The following is a 23,092-nucleotide window of genomic DNA, read 5'->3' on the forward strand; positions in this document are numbered from 1 at the left end:
TAACTTACTATTTAAGGTAGCAAAATACAAAGATTTTTTCACTCCATATCAGACAACTTTAAACTGATGTAATTCATTTCATTCGTAATTATAATTTATAAATGAGGTACCAAAAGAAAGAAGACAGATTAATCTGTCAAATTGTGATAATTTCATTATGACATAATTATTACATAATTAATTATTATGTAATTAATTGCTATATTGTGATGTCCACACTTGAATGAATTTAGCGTCTTTGTTTTTCATAGCATCCCAAAATATTCTATAGATTCTTGTACAACACAGCTTGTTTTTTATTTTTATCACATTTTTATTACGTCTTACACTTAATCCGTTGGGAGTGTTCTTATAGATTATTACATGGCATTTCTATAATGGTCCTGATATTAGCCCGAGACTCCCATAATAAGCTAGAGGGCTGATACAAAGACCAATAGGGAATTTACCATGTAATACTGTTTAGTATTCGTTTTGTTTTTATTTCTGTTATTTCATGAACTAATAATTGCATACATAACGGCCATCACGAGTTGGTTGACCGTTATGGAATAACCGTTTCACAAATGATATATACAATCCCCTTCCCTTTCATGAATATGACTTACCGAATTAGACTATTTACCGGATTGTAATCACATAAGCAACACGACGGGTGCCACATGTGGAGCAGGATCTGCTTATCCTTCCGGAGCACCTGAGATCACCCCTAGTTTTTGGTGGGGTTCGTGTTGTTATTCTTTAGTTTTCTAAGTTGTGTCGTGTGTACTATTGTTCTTCTGTTTGTCTTTTTCATTTTTAGCCATGGCGTTGTCAGTTTGTTTTAGATTTATGAGTTTGACTGTCCATTTGGTATCTTTCGTCCCTCTTTTATCTGTATTGTGTATATATATATTGCTTTAAACAATTATACTGGTTTACAGTAATTCAACAATGAGCAACATATATACAGGAAAATTAGATTCTCTACAATATATAATAAATTTCAAAAGAGAAAACCAATGAATTTGTGCATAACACAATTAACAATTATAAACTCATTGACGTTCAAATTGTTTGTTCGACAAGTAATACTGTGTAAGAGTATGCAAATTTGCTCTTGCTTTACTTCATATTGTCTGATTTCGGAAAAAAACACTAACGGAAATAATGTGATACAAATATACGTGTATGATACAAGTACTTGATGTCAATGAGAGAATAAACAATATTTCCTTGTGAAGTTTCAAATATTATAATAGGAAAGTTATTTAAGTAATAGTTTATCAACGATGGATAAAACAGCAACTTTATCATTTGTTTTTATTTTCTACATCACGATCGGTAAGCATAATATTCTTTGAATGATATCACTTTGACTCGCAAAAGTATACTTTTACTTGTAATCAATGTTTCTATGTGATAAACTAAAGAAGAGAAGCGAAAACTATTGTTCAAAATAATGGATAAAGTACAATTCTTGATAATTGATAATTTAGAGAAAAGAACATGCCTTTTTAACACTACAAGCCGTCAAATTACTACCGCGAGCAGCATACAGTGGATAAGTTATAATAAATTGCCAACAGTAGTTTTATGATGATATATAATTTCTTTTCTTCTAGTCAATCAGATAAATTAATTAGTAGCATAATTATAATGCCTCAAACAGGTAACGTTGATGACAGCATCATAATTATTTACCATGACCAAAAACTATAACGTAATACTGGCCGGGGACAGATGAAAGAACAACCGGAAAAAACATTAAATAATGTCCCTTTCCTTTTGCAGACGGGGCATATACAAATGTTAAGTGCTTAGTGACAAAAAGATAGATATGCCATAAGGGATGTGCCTTGAGGGAAAATAACGACTGTGTATACAGTACTGTACATTTTATACAGTTGCTTTATATGTTTATATTGCATTTTTACCTTCTATCGTTGGCATTTAAATGTAGCTATTCAAATCATTGGTATCCTGTCCTGCGCCCAATGGCACCATTATTTGATATCAAGATTTGTTAAGATTAGATAGTGCAAATGTACCTATTTTGTTCCAGATTTAGTAAAATTACAACATATAGATTCACAGAAATGTTTGAAAACCAAATGGATGACTCATTTAGGTAAATATGATAACACATTTCCTGTAACATGACCTGTGGACTAAATATAAATATACAATTTATAGTTCAACAACATAAATTATATAATGTTATATCGGTTATATTTCATAAAATAATTCGTTCTGTCTGTGTTGTAAATATTACTCATAATGAATATTCCGTTCCATAGGTAATGCATAGTATCAAAGAGAAAACAAGTTTTGACCATTAACCTATACGTCTGTACATTTTACGTTGACTTCTACATGACATCGTGTTCTTGTTTTTTTGACATTTAGTTCTTGTCACATTTAACAAAAAGGAAGTTTCCTAATGTAGATTTTTTAAATGTTCGCCTTTAAAAACAAATATTTTTTTACTAAATTAGGAGGCAAACTCATGCCCTGGACAAGCTGTTTGGTCTTCGAAAATAATGATAATAAATTTTCACGTTGTATAATCCGACACTGTAGTTCATGTCGTGAGAGAAATGTATGATATGATGAGTTTAATTGGTAGACAATTAAGTAGAACAACACATTCCTGAACCAAGTAAGGAATGAGATAGTTGTTTTCCCTTTGATGGGTGTTTGTGAGCTTTTGATTTTGTCAATTTATAAAGGATTTTCCGTTTTGTATTCTCTTTAGTTTGGTACTTTTGTTATTTTACTCTTTACCGTTGATATAATATATACTTTAAAATTCAAATTATCGTTAGGTTGTTTCGGTGTTAATGGATTGGGAGATTCGACAACTGTCAAAATGACAAACATAACCAACAATCAACCTAAAATATGTTCTAGACAGTGTGGAAATTGGAATTTATTCGCACTACTGGCAAGTATAAGTATACGAAACAACAAAAGATTAAAATACATATACAATACATTAGAGGATGTGATATGATTGCAAACGAGAAAAAAATTCAACTGAGACCAAATGACCTGGATGTTGTTTTCAATTTGTGTATTGAAGTCATAATGGTAATAATATTTGACACATTATCTACAAATGAAGTTCATGGTTCATGCTAACATTTAAAAAAAAAAAATGATCCGTAGCACTGTTCGTTTAAAAATATATTTCATTATTTGAATCAAAGTATATCTTAAAATAAAATAATGCATTCCCCGTAATTTACACATGTTACATTATTGTAAAGAAAATTGAAACCAAGAAATAATCATTGGACAGTACACTAGTAACCCGAATTTAACTTGAACGGACAAAAACGTGTTAACGCTATTTAAATGAGATTGATCGTTTATTGATAAAGATTGACAAAAATTAAAAACTATATTTAATTCATATCAATTCATATCAATTCATTTTAACGCCAGTCAAATAGATTTCTCTGCGGTGAATCAATTGAAATCAAGTTGCTGGTTAGTTGCGTTAAACTAATAGGCCACGCCCCCGTTAAACTATTTCAAACATCCATTAATTCGTTTTAAACATGGATGAGACCCGAGCTTTTACAGGTAAATCACCCAAGCAAAACGACCTCGATGTATCTATCGTTTTTTGTTTCAAACTTTAAATGCGTAGTCTTATTAAGTCACATGCTCCACAATTTAATTAAACGAACGTATAATACACGTGACATTTTCATATATAAGGCATTTAAATAAAAACATTAAAATATATATGCACGCGTGGTTTAAAAATGTCAAACTAGGGAATCTGTTGAAAATAAAATAGTTAGATGGATAACATAAATTTAATTTGCTCAAATGCACTAGATCTTTATCGCACATATATATGTGCGTTTCAAAAATTACTGAATGCTATGAAACCTCATGGCATGTAAGTAACATGTGGTCCTTTGCAACTATTTACGAAACTTTATGTATTCCTGTATATTTACCGTTTCTCTTTTCTCTTTTTATGTTTACTATATTGTACTCGTAAATCAAATGTAGACATGGAAACTACACAGCAATTATTTATTGTGTACATAATTTAAATCGATGTATCTTATATTTCCGGTATGCAACAAATATTCATTCTCTTGCCGTATATTGATATACGGAAAAGCTTGTAATGAAAAACAAGGTTTTGATGAATTGAATAATAAAATTGATGAAGACAATGTTGACGTATGTTGAATATGATAAACAGAAAGTCATACCCAAAATTATAAATGAAGTAGCAGCCCACTGAACTTTTTAAACTGTGTTAAATTGTAATACCGGTCACTGGCCAAATCGGGCGTTAATTGTGGAAGAGAAGCAAATATCAAACAAAAATATTGTTCTTACGATTCTGTAAAAAGATTATTGTGCTGTCATGCACCCTGACGTACTTGTCATAAATGAACATATATATATGAGATAAATTTTAGTCTGCGATAACGATGGGTAAGTTGATTTAAGTTTAACGACCTAGACTGGCTATTTATCGGCATACTCTCACGTTTTTTACTGTTTTAAAAGAAAACATATATTTACGTTTTGGGCATTTAATATAAGACTAGTCTACTTACCAAATTGAAATGAACATAAACATTGTTAAAAAAAAATGGAAAAGAAACATCCTGCATTGTTGTTTTCATATAATTTTATTTCCTATATATTTGAGCGGAAATTTCTAAGTTAAAACTGATTGTAGTATAGATAAAATATTTCATCTAGGTGCTCTCGTTGAAGTTCGCGTTACATATTAAAATGAATTTCATTGGTCGGAACGTTTGCAAACTTTCAATTCAATACACAATATAGAGTCCAGTTCGGCAAAAAAAAATCAAATTAAGACTCTACTTTGTCCGATTAAACAAACAGAATTTAGAAAAATAACACTTTTACGATTCTTTCAACCACGACCAAAATATCTATCTTTTTCTCCGCTGAAAATCATTACTATTGATATTAGAACAAGTCAAAAGTTGCCGGAGCCGGTTGATTTATGATGCATACGAAACTTCAATAATTAATTATACGGTTTGTATTTTTTCAAATAACTACTATATCCGATAAAAATCGAAAAATAAATTATCGGTTAAAACTACCGATTTTTCTATGAGACAAACATTATCCTTATATGAGTCAAATTTGCAATATAGATTCATAAAGGACAAACCATATCCTCATGTTTTTTTTATGCAACACTAGTAAGCATAGTTCGTCTGTTCTCGCTTCAAACCAAGCCATCATAAATACACCAGAGATGACTAAAATGAAAGTCTTTTCGCTCATTGAGATTTTTTGGTAGGTATTAAGCTTCAATTCGACCATTAATTACCGTAAATTTTCGATTTTTGCAAAATTACGAAAAATATGTTATAATCCTTGACCTTCCCGAAGCTTATACTTCGTTTAGTCGATTGTATGAAAGTTTTTTTTAAGAAACCGGTCTTTTACTGCAAAAAAAAAAAAAAAAAATATAAAAGCGATTTTTGTTTGAAGTAACGAATCTCATTCTTACAAGAAAATGAAAGTTTTCGTGTTTTATGTTGTGCTGAAGCAAACGTAAAAGTTGAAATAAAAATTACACTCCGAGATTACACTAAAGACATTTCGCTAGCACACATGGGACTAGATTTATTAATTGTTCATTTGCAAGTCAAAATTAATAATCATGCAAAACAAATGATAAAACTTCCCAATTTAAAATTGAGAAAAAACCGACAGGAAACCAAAGTACAAAGGTACGGCATTTATTTAAAAACAATCTCCATCCAACTTCAAAATGTGAGGTAAATCGATTAGCTTACGCTAGCCAAGCAACCAACAGACAAAATAAATCTTGACTCTCCGATCAAGACTATCTATAGACACGGAATAAAAAATAACGGAAAATAATAGCATGTTAGAAAGGTTACAAACACATTTATACAAACATGAAGCAGCTGTTTTTTTACTGAACTGGTCAGTGGTAATACAAAACTAGGGTTTCAAAAAGATGAAGAAAAAGAAAAAGACATTTAAACATGCTAAAGTTTCTGAAAAAGCAAATCAGACATAGTGTTTAACTGAAATTGAAAAAAAAGGATCATGATAGTCTATAATATGTAAACATTTATTTCAGAAAGCCAACAACAAAATGAAAGGAAACTATGTACTGCTTAAAAACATTGACCAGGGCCGTAACAGCCTCATGTTTGAAATTTTAAAACAAAGTCACAGTACAAAGGCTTGTCTTCATATCAAATTGTTTTCACGGCGAATGTCTTACAAGAAGCAAACTCCCATTACTCCGATGTCGCCCCTGCTTAATTTTGCGTGATCCATGCATTCCCTATTTCCATTCTCAATTTTATGTTTCTGAATTACTTGTCTTTTGTTCATTTACTTCCCTACTAAATGTCTATAGTCTAAGTGTTAATTTTCATTTGTAAATGTCTGGTTTCGCAATAATGCATGTCCACCAATATCCAGACATTGTGCGAAAAAATATAGTTTAGAAGATATTATTCTATGCTGAATACAGAAAACATATAGTCGTTTCTTCATGAAGATTTGAACTCTAACATTAAAGAGAACCAAACTGGCTCTCCTTTTTGAGTATTTCCATCTGGTGTCTTACATTTAAGGGTTTAACTAGTATTAACATGATTAAGTCGTGTCAACTTACTGTCAAGACAGACGCCTTTATAGAAAATAAAGGAATATGGGGTAAACATACACGGGACCTAATCGAACACAAAGTCAGAGCTTAACAAAAATACAAATTATCAATGGTCAGCGTTTTTATTCCTGTTCATCTTTAAAGTCGCTAGAGGGTCTTCAACGATGAAAGAATCTGAGAGTTCTTAAGTTTCTGACAGCTAGTTCACACTGTTACGTTTGGAGTCTTCCTGTCCGTCATCCGCAATCTGATAATTTGATTATCTGTCTCAGGACCTGCGCATATATAAAATACTTGCCACTGAACATTGAACCAAGTAAAATCAATACACATCGTTTCATATATAAAAATCAATCTACAGATGATTATGCATTTCTTAGTTGGTTAGATTCCCTTTTGTGGGAGTTGAACACTTTGCGGGACAATTTTCTTCTCATGGGAAGATATATTTTTCCCATGGGAATATTAGTTTTTTCTTTTCCTTTTTTTTCAGAATTTGTAAAAGTGCTATGAAATATCGAAATGGACTGACAATCATGCACTAGTAACCAATGACTGGAACAATATAACAGGCATTTCAATAAATTAAAAGTATTTCTATCATACTTTTACACTCAAAAGTCTTTTGATATCGTTGAATGATTGATAGAAATTCTACCGTTCAGCGAATGATTTTACAATTTGAATCTTTCACCTTTGTTTTCGGTCAATATCATCGTGCATTTCATGTAATAGTGTTCGCTGAACTGTCACGTATCAGAAACATGCCTTTTGAATTTCAGAATTAAAATTATAATTTTGTTTTAATCTATAATTATACATGGGGAATGACGAATCGTGTTTTAGATTGTTTTCTAATTATAACCTTTTAATTTCGTGAATTTACATCATAATTATTATGAATGTAATTATTCTTTTTCGTCTACGTAACTCGATATGCGTGTTTTTCGCCACTACAAAGATGAGCACGAACTTTTTTTGTTCAAATTTCCTAATCATGCTTATGCAATGTTGTAACTCGTCTACACAAAAATCTTTTATTTCAATTCATTTTTGGTCTTTTCTAGATCTTTTATAACCTCTCAGGTAATTTTCAAAGAAAATCCAGAGTTTTCGGCATTTACAAGGACGCGTACGGATGAGGATTAAATATAATCTTTTTGTGATATATTCACTTGCATGTACTTTACCCGTAGGCTGTCTTCGTGTACTGCAATTTATGGTTTACATGTTTAAAGGAATACGAATACTTTATTTCTCATAAAACTTCAATTACTAGTTATCAAGAACATACATACACATAACTATAAGGTAAAATTAGTACATGCATGTGTAAACGATACAATTAAATTAGCTTGGAGGACTGACTTTCACATTTATAACTTTTACATAGTTTTTCTTATATTACAATATTTGATGAGTTTAACTGTTGATCAGCTTTAAAGATATAAGAGTTTGACTAACAGTAGTTCCTTAAACATTTCCTTCTTTTTCTATAGTTTATATGTTCTACAATTCATAATGTAATGGTACTCATCATCAATGTTGTTTGTGTCACAGAGACGACATATTCTGTCTTCTCTGTGTAAATCCTGAAACCTTCTGGACTCAATCGGCAACTACCACATCTATATCTGCGTAATATATGAATTTAGAAATGTAAAAAGGAGTTTTCTAATTGATAATTCTTTTTTAAAATATGACAGCATTATGTTTTATGCGATTCTGCATAAAAGCAAAGAATTCTTCTTGAAACTGGTCTTTGGGTTTCTGTTTAATACATTTTGACACCCATTTATCACAAACTGTGCACAAGGACGGAAAACAAATATACGTCCTTGCTGGGGCGTATTGCATTTCCGCTAATTTTTCAAAGTACCAATGCTACGTTTCCGCAAATTTAAAGTATACGTTTCCGCAATTTGTATTTATTACTTTTCCGGAAATTTACCTAATAAATTATAAATAATTGAATATATATTGACTTGAAAAATGTTGCTATGTCCTTATACAGAGACAGGCGAAAGCAGTTTCCAAAATTACCTAAATGTAGATTAGAAATTCACTAGACATTAAGACAAATAGATTTGAACACTAACAAAATTGAAACTTATTTTAACTTTTAATTAGTCAATGATTTTGATTCGGGAATCGTTATACTTTCATGTTTCACCAACTTGGTATGTCTATGTAATGAAATGACTGATATTTTCATAGATGGCGCATTTAAATCCTGTCCGAAATTCTTCTACCAACTCAGTTTATTCGATACATGGATGTAAAAATGGTAACTACATTCGTTTTGTATTTGCGCTACTTCCACTTAAATCCGAGGAATGTTACACGAAACTGTTGGATCGGCTTATTGGTGTGTGCACTACCCGAAGAATAACTTCCTGAGGTAGTTCATAATGACTTTGAATGTGTAATGCATACTGCTGTTACGAAAACACGAATAGTGCCGAGTCTTTTCATGCCCACTTGAACGAGCAGTTTTACGCTAGCCATCCTAACATTTTTTGTTTGTTTTTATCGATGTGTTATTGAAACTGCAAACAACATCTTACATAAAGATGAGAACTCTAACTGTAAAAGCACCCGTTTGGAAATGTGAAAAGGAGAAGATGGACTTCCTTAAGTTCTTGAACAAAATACAAAACTTGTTAACGGTGAATGTACTACTGTGGACTTTGTGCGGCGTGTTGGCTACAAATATTCTGCCAGAACTGACTTATGAACTCATATCAAGATATTTCTGATTAGTGCTGACTTTTGAACATACGTTTTCATATATTTAAATGATGAAGTTTACTTGCATGTTATGATGACCTTTGACTTACTTAATATTTATTTTATATTAAGGCTTTGCTTTCGATCAACAGGTATTCCTCAATTATTTGCGGAAAAGCAATAATTTATTTTTTCCGGAATAGTTACTTTTTTTCCGGAAAAGTAAGATATTTATTTGCGGAAACGTAAACTTTTTTTTCCGGAAACGTCATCTTTTTTTTCCGGAAAAGTAAAGCCAATTTGCGGAAACGTAAAACGCCGCCTTGCTGAGCACTATAATTCGAAATAGTTGTAAATTGCAATTTTTTTTAATTTCTATTTTTTCCTCACTAGATAGGTGAAAGTATGTATAACATTTATTGTAAATTGCGAAAATGCATTACGAGCATAAATTTATAATTTTAAGTTAGAATTTAGAGTCTCAACTTTTTTCAAAATCTTTGTAATATTACTCATGTATTATTTATGTTTATGTCAAAGGCGTTTGATTGGATAATTGGTAAAGGTAGGCGTGGTTTTTGGTAACTTTCCTCCAATCAACTGCCCCATTCGAGAAACCTGTGTGCGCTGATGCGTGTAAACTGGGTATTGTAACGGTACGTGTCTTACATCAGAACCTATCGTGCGTGACCAATGTTTATTGTATAATTTCTTGTCACGTGGTCAAATTATCTGAAATACAAGTTCTAAAGGTGCACTACAGCAGAATTACAGTTTCAGTTGTTATAATTCAGACACAAATTAATATGGTTATTTTGAAATCTGCTGCATGGTTTATTCCATTGGCAATCATATTCACGAAAAGTTGTAAATCTTGAATATTCTGTAATATCTTTATGAAGCGTGATTGAGATGAAGATTCACACAGATACTGCAATCATTGTCATCTTTAAAATTTACTTTGCATGCACTAAATTTCTAATCCATTTGTTTAGAACAATAAAATATGTTTAAACTACTAAATATCTAAATGAGATTACATAGGAATAACTTGTGGTGTATTCATGTATACTAGTATGTAATAATAATAAAAAGAAACCAACAGCACTATTTGACGAAGACGAAGACGAAATAAAGGATTGAATTTTAACGTTCAGTGACATATATTACATTAATTTTAATTTTCTGACTCAAGTATAAATTTAAGAAAAGTTAATAGTTTCTGAATATTTTTAGATTCAATATTTTATCATTATTATTATTTTTAAAAGTCTCACCACATACAAACATAAAATGAGAATCACAGAACTAAACAAAACATTTAAACATTTCAGCGGCATTGTGTGCATCAATCTTTAAAAAGATAAATGAGACGCGTATAAGACACAATATATAAATATAAACAAATTTTTACTCATTTACATTCAAAATTTACAGTGTCCGTATATAACAAATGAAATAAAACATCTTTTTATTTAAGAACAAGTGAAATAAAATGCCGTTTCTTTTCAATAAAATATTGTTGATGTTTTTGGCATCTATTGCAGCAACATTGTCGTTATTGAATAAATATATAATTTTTTCGCTATTTGATATTTATAAATTGAAATGTTAAGCCTAATGTATTATTATATGTCTATAATGGGCATTTTAAAAGGACAGGAATATAAAAAAGAAGATGTGGTATGATTTCCAATTAGACAACAGTCCACAAGAGACCAAAATGACAGAGCCATTAACAAATATAGATCACCGTACGGCCTTCAACAATGAGTAATGCCCATACCGCATGGTCAGCTATAAAAGGCCCTGATATGACAATGTAAAAACAATTCAAACAAGAAAACGAACCGCCTTATTTATATAACAAAAAAAAATGAATGAAAAATAAATATGTAAAACATAAACAAACGACAACTACTGAATTGCAGGCTCCTGACTTGGGACAGTCGCATACATAAATAATGTGGCGAGGTTAAAATTGTTAGCGGGCTCCCTATCCTCACCCTAGTCTCGATCAGTGGTATAACAGTACATAATAAAAAAAGAGGATTTGGATGGGGTTCAATGATTAGAGAATAATGCCCTTGAAAAATGAAGATTAGAGAATAATGGGCATAAAAAATAAAGATTAGAGAAATGCGTGGTCTAAAAATATAATGAACATTGAATGATCAATAAAAGAAAACGCTAAAAGATACCTGAATTTTATTGAATGATTAATAAAAGAAAATGCTAAACATTATCTGGTAACAGAATTTTCTCTGCTTAAAATTTAAAGAAAATTATCAAAGTTATCATTGTAAAAATATGATAAAAGTGAAAACAAACTTGGTAAACCTTTTTTGGTTTCGTGGTAACAGACTATAGGATTCAGTCAATATGAACTGGTTTCCGATACTTCTACTCGGGCTTTAAATTCAGTGGCGGACCCAGAGGGGGCGTAGAGGGCGTACACCTCCCCTTTTGCTTGGACTTTTTTTTAAATGATTAATCAGACTAGACTTCGTGAATTAATAGGGAGATGCAGCATCTAAAATGTCCAACCCTTACACCTTACCAGCAACTACAAAATATGCATGCCCCACGCCAGGAACCGTTTAAAAAGTGCATATTTCACTTATTTTATGTTTTAAGTCCTAAAAAGGGGCAAAAAAAAATTTCGCCTCGCTCCCCTCGTTACAAAACTACAGCCCCTCTTTCAAAAAGCCTGAATCCGCCCCTGTTTATATCTGACTATGCGGTTGGCTTTAGCTCATTGTTGCATGCCGTACAGTGACCTATAGTTGTTAATTTCTGTGTCATTTGGTCTCTTCGAAGAGTTGTCTCATTGGCATCTTCTTATGTGTAGTCAAAATCACTGGAAAGAACTGATGAAAACTTGGACTTGTTACTTCATAGAACTAGCACTTAAATCATGCAGAACAATACACACCAACACGTCATTGTTGAGTAACAAATGAAAGCCTTGCTGTTGTTTGGAAATCACCGCTCTCATTCATTTAAAAGAATGATTTTTACATTTTTTTTAAAGATTAAAGAAAACTGTGGAAAAATTAGAGAATAATGCGTAAAAAATTACTTTTAAGACTTATTTTTTGAAGATTAGAAAAAAAGGGGTGAAAATTAAATGTTTACAGAAAAACAGCCCCCCCCCCCCCAATTCAGACCCTCCTATAAGAATCATTTTAAATAGGATGGACAAAAAGATGGAGGGGTAGAGTGTAATATTTGTAACTGGGCGTTAAGCAATCATGAATCATTTAATCTATTCTTTATATTTTCATCTCTTTATTCTGTAATTTAAAGTGCTTATTCCACTATCATCTTTATTTCTGTAAACTTACTTTCATAGCCTCATATATGTACATGTACATGGTATTTGATACAGGAACAATATACCGTCGTATATTACAAAAATTGAGAATGAAAATGAGGAATGTGTAAAAGAGACAAAAACCCGACTATAGAGCAGACAAAAGAGGAAGGCCTAAATTACGGGTCTTTAATGTAGCGAGAAACTCATGCGTATACATACATGCATTATTGTATGCACATGCTTGTTCCAGAGACATATAATACAATTATATGTCTCTGGATAAACATAATTATTTAGAATTAAAAAGTGTATAGTTATCAATAAGTTCATTTTCAAAATCATTAATTTAAAGTGAAAAATCGCGAATTATCCCTTTAAGGCTTGTTGAAGATCTTCATCAAATAACGAATGAATATAAGAAGATGTGGTATGCTTGTCAATAATTTAATTCACCGTACATGTGGAATACCGTATGATAGTTTTTTTGGTCTAAAAAAAAATACATCTACTACATGTCTTTGATTTAACAAATGATAAAAGATCTGGCATAAAAACGTGATTCTGAATATAATCTAAAAATTGAAGAGAAAGCCAGACTAAGACGTTATACAATTTAAAGAATACAAATCTTAAAGTTTTATTACTTAGAGGTATACTGTCCCCTTCTTTTAACCTACAAGAAAACTTCACGAGAGCCGATGATTAAATATCCACCTTGTTTTTCCGTATATATACTGAGCCAAAAAGGTTTAGCAACACTTTTTTTTATAATTTTTTTGTTGTTGTTTTTGGAAAAAAATATTTAAACATCATTGATATAATCCTTAGTTTTACCTGTAACAGTCGTACTTTTTTCCTGCTGATTGATTTCGCGCCATTTCAGCTTTGCACGTGTCAATGATGTTTTACCTTCTGTACCTGTTATTTTAAAACGATATTAAAAAATTCTTTTTCACTAACGTTCAGAAACACACCATTGGTAAGAAAAACACAAACACCGTTGAAAAATTTGCTTGGGACGTCAACCAGGCCACCCCGAAAATGACAGTCAGAAAGGTCTTGAAACGGTTGATGCCGGAATGAGGGTTGTTGACATCATGGCTCGATTTAATGTGCACTAGGCAACAGTTCAGAGACTAACAAACAGATATCGACAAATTACAACTGCATAGGATAGGTCGATATCTCGTAGACAAGAAAAAACTATCGTCAAGGGAGGAGCGCTTCCTTCGCTTTACGTCAACACGTGACAAGTTTTTTTCGGCTAAAAAAGTACTGCATTGACTAAGGGAAGTTGCTGGTGTTCCTGTCAATCCTTCATTGGTGCACTAAGGGCATGGCTGAGAAATTGATTTTGAGAAACACTATACTCATTTAAGCATTTTGACCCTCCCGCGCTCCATACAAAGAAAATCCTAATTAATGTGAGTGATAAACATTCATGTTGCTTCTGACATATCATAATTCCATTTTTGTGTTATTAAAATTATATGTTTAAATTTTATGATTTTGTAATAAAACAAAATTTCACAATTTTGTTGCTAAACGTTTTTGGCTCAGTTTATATATTAAAATAACTTAAGAAGCAATTCAAAGGATATCCAATTTGTTTCAATATTGCCGAAAACTGAGGCTACTATAAATTTTATACATGTAGTCGTCTCAGCCGAAAACAATACATAATATTGATAATATTAGCAAGTGTGACAAACCAAATTGAATCACAAATTTGTTGTTTGGGATTATTCATGGTTCACTAGTATTCCTTTCACGAATTTGGCTATACTTTTGGACCTTTTGGATTATAGCTCTTCGTCTTTTATATTAAATTTGCTTTTGATTTCATATATTTTGGCCTCGAGCATCACTGAAGAGACATGTATTTTCGAAATGCGCATCTAGTACAAGAAAATTGGTACCGTTAATTGTATTCTATATTAACCAGTGACACGTGTCCTAATTTTTAAGAAAAGGGATAGAAAAAGTATGAATCAAAAATATCCGGTTTTTCAAAACTATATTTTCAAAATGCATTGCATAATTTAAACCGATTTAAAGTGTTTCATTTTATTGTATGTTTGTGCGTATACGAAAAAATGATAGAAAGTTAAACTTCAATGTTCATGACTTACAAGTATTATAATATTTCTTGTAAAATTGATAAATGAGCGGTTTTCACAAATACTGAACATTAGAATATATCGTAAACGTCAATTAATGAACAAGCAACCCAACGAGAAAATATAATTTCAGAGGCATCTACATGTACATGTATAACTAGTTTTGAGTTAGAGAAATCATTCAACATGTTCATTGCCATATGATTCTATTCAGATTTGTGAGTTTTTTCGATTTACGAATAAGTCTATAAGATACAAAAAATTAATTGAAGCAAAAAAAAAGAAGAAAGAGACATGAAATAACGAATTAACATAAGTTTACAAATACATACCTAGGTGCATTTACCAAAACAACATTTGACTTATTAATACATTTTTTCATATTATTGTAATCTAATGTTTATGTACCCGATATGGAGTTCTTCTGAAATTAAAAATCACTTGAATGGGTATTTCTGGTGTATATACATTTATCACACTTGCTATCTACATGTACAATATACGGAAATGACACGGCTGGGTATTGTAAAGTTACTGAAGGTAGATTACTGGTAGGTGTATATCCCCGGGCGAAGAATTTACTGATTTGTCAAAACGGTTAGGTGTAACTTATCATATTGTAAAGTTTTGAATCGCGCTCATCTCTTTTTTTTTATTATATGTATTGCGCCAATAAATGAAACTTGACACATTCCCCATTTCCATTCTCAATTTTATTAATTGTGTCATATTTATCTCGAAACTATTAACCTATTTACACGTACATGTAACATTAGAATACCTACTTCAACTGTGGAATAACTTTATAATTACTAAAATTCAAAATTATGTACTTCTCCTTCCGTATGCTATGTTTTTTTGTGTCAATTCTATCTTTCCATCAGGTCCATAGTGCACTTTTTTGTCAGTCTAAGTGCACAAAGGAGGCCCTTTCAGTTTGCGATTTCTGTACCTACATGAAAATACCTAAAAGGACCTCCTCAATGCACTAAGAAGAAACATTTGAAACGAAGTCTATAATATTTGCGCAATTAAATGATTGTTTTATTGGCGCTATTGAATGTTGCAGTTTTTATGATAAAGTTGTGCAAAAAAAGAATTCGCGTAATTAACTTGTGGTGCAAATTAATTCTTTTTTAGCCAAACTGGATATCGGCCTTCAAAACATTGTGTATACACAAACAAAGCAAGATTTATCTTTTGCGCAGTCTAGCCGGAGAATACAAGTTTTTGCAATTTGTTAAGGATTTTAATTTTAGAATGTAATGAACAAGTAAGAAGATCGTTAAATCGGAAAATGAGCTATGCACGATGAAAGTTTGGTGCGTCGATAAAAATTTCATGGATTCACTTGATAATTGTAAAGTTTCAAGTCTTTAAAAATAACACCCATTTGTAGAACTGATTATTTCGATCCTTCAAATATGCATGTGTAGAATAATTATAATAAAAAAAATATATTATTAAGTCTCTTTCATATAGATACTGTAGATTTGTATTTGAACATCGATTGCAAACATAACGTTCAGTGAGAAATATTTCATGTATTCGTACAGAAAACAAATCAACTTCTTTCAGAATACAATTGATTGGTTATTGAAGTAAATGATTTGCGACAGAATCAGTGACACTTGGCCAGAAGCTTACCTCTAAAATAAAGAAATATAAAAAAAGGTAGAGTTATTTTTAATTCTGTATTTTACTCATAAAGGACTTAAGCACTTTTTACAGTCAATGCCGAAAATATGAAATACATCGATTTAAATTATGTACACAATAAATAATTTTTGTGTACATAGTTTTCCGTGTCTACATTTGAATACGAGTACAATATAGAAAACCATCATGTTATATATTTAACTATTTTTTTTTCAACAGATTCACAAGTTTTGCATTTTTAAACCGCGTGTGCATATATATTTTAATGTTTTTATTTTAATTCCTTACATATGAACATGATACGTGTATTATTCATTCGTTTCAACGTTTTAAATTGTGAAGCATGTGACTTAATAAGACTATACGCATTTAAAGTTTGAAACAAAAAACGATAGATACATCGAGGTCGTTTTGCTTGGGTGATTTACCTGTAAAAAGCTCGGGTCTCATCCATGTTTAAAACGAATTAATGCATGTTTGAAATAGTTTAACGGGGGCGTGGCCTATTAGTTTAACGCAACTAACCAGCAACTTGATTTCAATTGATTCACCGCAGAGAAATCTATTTGACTGGCGTTAAAATGAATTGATATGAATTGATATGAATTAAATATAATTTTTATTTTTTGTCAATCTTTATCAAATAACGATCAATCTCATTTAAATAGCGTTAACACGTTTTTGTCCGTTCAAGTTAAATTCGGGTTACTAGTGGTACGTACCTATGATATCAAATTTATTTTTTTGCGAACTGTAAAACTGTTCTTACGATAATAAAATCAACATTGTATTGATAAATACATGTAAGAACTGCAAATACTTCATTTCAACTCTATAAAGTAATGCTCTTCCCTGCCAATATGAAGAAATAATCTTCACCAATTTCCATTGTAATGATAGACAGTATGTATTCTTTGTTTAGGGATTCAAATGTTTTTGTTTTAACGAAGCAAAATTTAAGAACTTGAAGGAAAAAATGTTGAACGAGTGTCATAGAGAGTGTCCAGACTATACAGACAAAATGTACTGTGGTTCAGAGGATATGAATTATGTGAATATATATAGACTCGATAAAGGTAAATACATAGAAGAAATGTGTATCAAATAAAGTAATTGTCTATTACAGTACGCCTGTCGGTGATTTTTTTTTCTTTTTGACAGGATTTTTTTTAAACATGACCTACAGTTTAAGTCATGTTAGCAATATATACTTAACTTAACATCTTTTAAAAACAAATTCTTTTTTTTAAAAGAGTAGCTCCGGTAAGGGCCGATTTTGGCCTCAAATTTCAAGTTCATCTGACTTAAAGATTTTATAAACACTTTTTAAAAACTTAAGTGTCTATTTAAATTGATTCAATTAGTTTATGTGAAAGATTTTAACTGATTTACTCATTTAAAACGCTCTGATTCTAGCTTAGATATGAAAAATTTATCAAATATGCCAAAATATGTCACTTTTCAGATGTTTTTGTCAAAAAAGAAAGTGGCCTCATCCGTGTTCATCCTCAACCTTTATATATGTTATGTATTATCATCGAAGATTTCAGTAATTTACCATAACTTAATGATGCTAGTACCCGATATATGTACATTGTATTGGTAAAAACTGCCCATCTTTATGTAACAGAAGCATTCTACTCTCTAATAAATAAACCAAAGTTTACATTTTAACAATTTTGTAAAACTGCTATATTTTAGGGCCAAAACGTGGTCTTACTGAACCTACTCCTTTGTCAAAAATTACGGTTGCTGTTTCTCTTGTGAAGTTCATATATGTTTGTTCTGTATTTATCATTTTTACTATCCACTTTCTAAGGATTTAGTCAAAGCTCCTGATGATTGCCTTTTTATAAAATTCAACAGATGTATGAACCAGAAAATCAATTGTTATGTGTATAAAAATATGAGGAGAAGAAGTATGATTGCAAATGAGATAACTTTAAACCAAAGACCAAATGACGTAAAAAAATCAACAATATCTCACTGTACTACCTTCAACAATGAGCAACACCTACATGTATACCGCATAGTCAAATACAGGCTACTGACTTAGAACTGAAACATACAGAATGTGACGGAATTAAACTGATTTGCTCACGCCAAAACCTCGCCATAACTTGGAACAGTGATGTAACAGTTCAAAATAAAATAAGAACAAACTATTAAAAGTAGTTGTAAAAGGCTTATTTCATCTGATCCATACATAGCAATAAAACAACAAAACGTACGTGACAAGGCGTTTTTATATCCCTACAACAAATAAGACAAAAAGTACAGATATTATAGTACCCACAACTACTGACGGCTAATTTAAAGCTCATAAAAGCCACACACAAAAATAATGTATCAAAGACTTTATGTCTTATGTCGTTTTATGAGAGGTTGTGCGGATCAACTCGAAATTGATGTGTCCGTAGCAGTATATACTATCTGTTAAATTGTAAAAGCATGAGAAAGTTTAAACCAGCAATTTTATTCTTATTTAGCTTCATTTAGAATTCTATTCCTCGGTTCACATACAGTATGTTCAAGTTAAACAAATACACCAAAACAATTAAAAATATGAACAACTGTTCTATACAAAGAATATTTGAATTATGTCGACTAATGTTTTCAATTTGACACACAGTTTTATCTCCCGATGTGAAAGAGGAAAACTTCGACTGTCTTACTGTCAATCGACACAACAACCATACAGGTATCAAACAAATGCCATGTGACCTGGCTGTCTCCTTCATATGCAGCGGAAAATGTAAGTATCAATATAACTTTACAAGAATACAAACAATTTGCAACAGAGGTTACATCCGTTCGTTTAATTTGAAAGTTATATTGTGTTGTGGTTGAAAACAAAACAAAACATCATGTTTCTGTTCCATAAAAATGCAGTATACACTTGAGAGAAAAATATAATCATTTAATGTGTATACTTGATGAACGTAGGAGATGTGGGATGATTGCCACAACTATCCACCAAAGGTCAAATGAAGTGGATGTTAATTATTATAACTTAACTTAAGGCCTTGAACAACGAAGAAACCCATACCATATGGTCGGCATCAAAATGCCCCGACATTAAAATATGAAACCATCCAATTGAAAACTAACGGTTTTATTCATAACAAAACAACTTAGTACGGAAAACACTATTTAACTTCCAGTAAATCAATTCCTGTCGTTGGTTTCTTTTATATTAAATATGTTTTCATTTATACATTGGAGTCGTATTCCGCAACAAATTATCCTCTCTTTGAGAGGGATTTCCAAGCAACCATAAAAACATTTTATATGTTTGAAATAACATATTATATATACTGTATGGTTTTTAAGATAAACCTGCTGAACAAAAATTGGCATTTAAAGAGGCAAAGCAGTATTGTGAAAATGCACAGCATAAATTGATGAACCTCAACGAAAGTCTTCCACAAACAACAGAAAACAATACATATTATTGGATCGGAACATTTAGGCAACATGTTTACTGTCACGGTATTTATATCTTTTTATCAATCTTTTAAATAGTTAAAAGAATTTTAACTGTATGTGTGATGACCCATTCAATTAATAAAAGTTGTTGTTTGTCATTATGTAAGAATACGAAATTATAGTAAAATTGCCAATGAGACAACTCTCCACAAGATTCAAAATGACACTGATATAACCTTAAGGCCATTGTCTGTTGAAGATGACATAAAGGTTTCATTAAATTGTCATTTTATATTAAATCACTTTAAACGTTCTCCCTTAGATAAGGCAAGTTGAACGATGTTTCTATGTCGTTTTGTATTGTCTTGTTATTCTTATCATCATCTTATATTAGAAGGATGAATGCTAAATGGGTAAGTTGATCCAGCAATAAATCTATGTGCTAGTCTTAAGTCTGAAACTTTGTCACTGATTGTGTGTATTTATATCCAAGCATGTGTTCATTATTGGTTAAAGTAAGATGCTGAAGTAAGGTACCCCATTGAAATAAAAATATTGAGATGTGGTATGATTTTCCTTTCGACAACTATCTACCAAAGATTAAATTCAGTTGATGTAAGCTATTAAAGGCTGCAGTTAGTACGTCAACAATAAGAACAATGCATACCATATAGTTGGCTATGAAAGGCACCGACTATTTGCGTATGTCCATCATACCTCTCAATCGTTTATTCAGGACGAAAATCAGTCCAAAGTGCGCACACAATAGTCTATGTAGCAACATGTTGCCTTAATCTTGATTACTTATCTCGTCTTAAGGAAGCTGGCTTGTCATGTTTTAGTTTTTTGTCAGATTTTCGGAATCCTCTGGTTTTATTCATTTGAAAAAATTTGCCCGGTGACCCAAATTTTTCTTTTTGTAAATCTTTTACATGCATTATGATAAACCATCTGTGAAAGTCTTATTAAATTTTAATTATTTTTTAACAGTTTTTGAGAACTTCAACTGGTCAATGATAAAGCTATGAAAAGTCAAGAGAGAATTTTTTCCCGCCAAAATTTCAATGGCTTATATCTCGAAAACAAGCACGGTGACCTATATATGTGTTTTGCTCTTTGGGTTCCTTTATTAATCCTCTATCAATATAAACTAGTAATCTGAAAAGTTATTTATTTTGAAACTGATAAGCGAAATCCCTTAAATACGTATGTGGAAAAATATTCCAAATACAGATGGATATTTAAAAAGTTATAAAAGTTGGAACTTATAAGAAATTTTAATACGATTTTATGTTGTTTACATTTATGAAGAGAGCAGTGTTCGCCCATCAACTACAGCTAGACCTGTTCATGTGGAATCAACACAACACAATTACACACAACAGTCCACAACAACACGTGAGACAACTATGAAACTGGACAACATGACAACTGATAGATCTATACCAGCAAAGACATCTTCCAATCTTCCAACACAATTATCAACACTCTTTGCGAAAGAAGATAGCGTCACGCAATATGGTACTATGTCGAAATCAGTAAAGAGTGAGGATCACCATAATGATCTTAATTGTGGTATATTTTGTGTAGGTCTGTATATTTCTGAACGTTACCACATACACCAAATTATAAAACATTTTTTTTTTAAAGTATCCAATCATATTAAGGGGGGGGGGGGAAGAAACAAACAAATTTGGAATACAACAAAAGGACTGAGTGTTAATTAATTATAAAACAGATCCCTTAAAACTCACACTAAACTTTGAATTTTTCGAAAAACTAAGGATGACTGTTCTTATCCCAGGAATTATAGATTACCTTAGCCGTATTTTGCACATTTTTGTGGAATTTTGGGTCCTCAATGCTCTTCAACTTTGTACTTGTTTGGCTTTATATCTATTTTGATCTGAGCGTCACTGATGAGTCTTATGTAGCAGAACGCGCGTCTGGCGTCTTAAATTATAATCCTGGTACCTTTGATTACTAACAAACCAAGATAAAACAATATGTACAATGATTGCAATAATCCTAGAGATATACTTATCGAAAGGCGAGAGATACCGAGGGGACTTTCAAGACTCATAAGTTAAAGAGAAGATGATAATAGTTAACGAAATTAACAAATAACGATGTCAAACACAAACCCCACAAAGAAACATGGGTGGTTTTCATGTGCTTCTGGAGGAATACTCTTTCACAGATGGCATTAAATTTAAAAACATAATCATGATACTATAAAGAAAAACTATTCTAAAAATTAAAAACAATACTGTCATTGCTGAAGGCGTATGATTGCTTGTAATTGCCTTTATCAATTTCATTGAACCTTGGTGGATTCTCTCATCGGCAATAATACTACACGTCTCTTTGTATTTACTATAGAGACAGATAGAAGTACCATAATCTGTTATGTGAAGGAATTGCCATCACCAGTTCTATATGATCTATCCAAAATTAAGTAAGAGAGCTGTTCTACAATTGTTTTAGGACGGTTCTTTAATAACACTGCTTGATAAGATTAGAACTGATTTATATATCTGTGTTTAGCTGTTAAAATGATCTACATCTGTATGGATGATATTTTCCTTTAAAAAATGTATGTTTGATTGTTTTACAGTACTTGGAATTTTTTCTTCTTGTGTTTCCATTTTGGTGTTATTGGTGTGTTTGTTCAAGATAAAAGAAAAATGGCAAGTAAACGATTGTAAAAAATGTATTTATTTTCTGTTCAACTTTGTTTTAAATTCGTAGATATTTAGTTTTACATATCAACAAGTCATCATTGTCATCATTTATTGTTAATTCAAATTGAAATATATTATCAGATTTTGTTTGGTGTACGAATACATTCTTGTTTGCGTACGACCTAAAACTATTGCCCATGTTTTCTAATTAATTCTAATAAATACTAAGTGATTAGCAATATATTTAGAATAAGTATGCAGTATAGAACGTAACAAAATAAGGAGAAATGAATACGTGTATTATCTCCTATTTTGAAATGAAAAATATCCCATTACTGTTCGATTGACAACAAAAATAACATTTCGATGTTTTCAACAAATTACATTCATATTGGACATCGTATCATCAATAATAAATTACTACATGTTCAAATGTGTCAAAAGCGCACATGATATCAACAATATATTTTATAAGACAAGAGCAATAATAACACTA

At 31.2% G+C, this 23,092-nt stretch overlaps 1 protein-coding gene across 1 annotated transcript; it reads left to right on the forward strand.

Annotated features, from left to right (window-relative positions):
- The first annotated feature begins 1,202 nt into the window (after positions 1-1,202).
- On the forward strand, positions 1,203-22,663 carry LOC143046463 (uncharacterized). Its single transcript, XM_076219623.1, has 8 exons — positions 1,203-1,323; positions 2,045-2,110; positions 2,808-2,926; positions 17,406-17,559; positions 19,116-19,238; positions 19,817-19,975; positions 21,224-21,502; positions 22,530-22,663. The coding sequence occupies exons 1-8, from the start codon at positions 1,272-1,274 to the stop codon at positions 22,661-22,663; spliced, it is 1,086 nt and encodes a 361-aa protein (XP_076075738.1). The 5' UTR covers positions 1,203-1,271.
- Positions 22,664-23,092: the final 429 nt, after the last annotated feature.

This window comes from Mytilus galloprovincialis, chromosome 9 (assembly GCF_965363235.1).
Source record: "Mytilus galloprovincialis chromosome 9, xbMytGall1.hap1.1, whole genome shotgun sequence".
Classification (NCBI taxonomy): domain Eukaryota; kingdom Metazoa; phylum Mollusca; class Bivalvia; order Mytilida; family Mytilidae; genus Mytilus; species Mytilus galloprovincialis.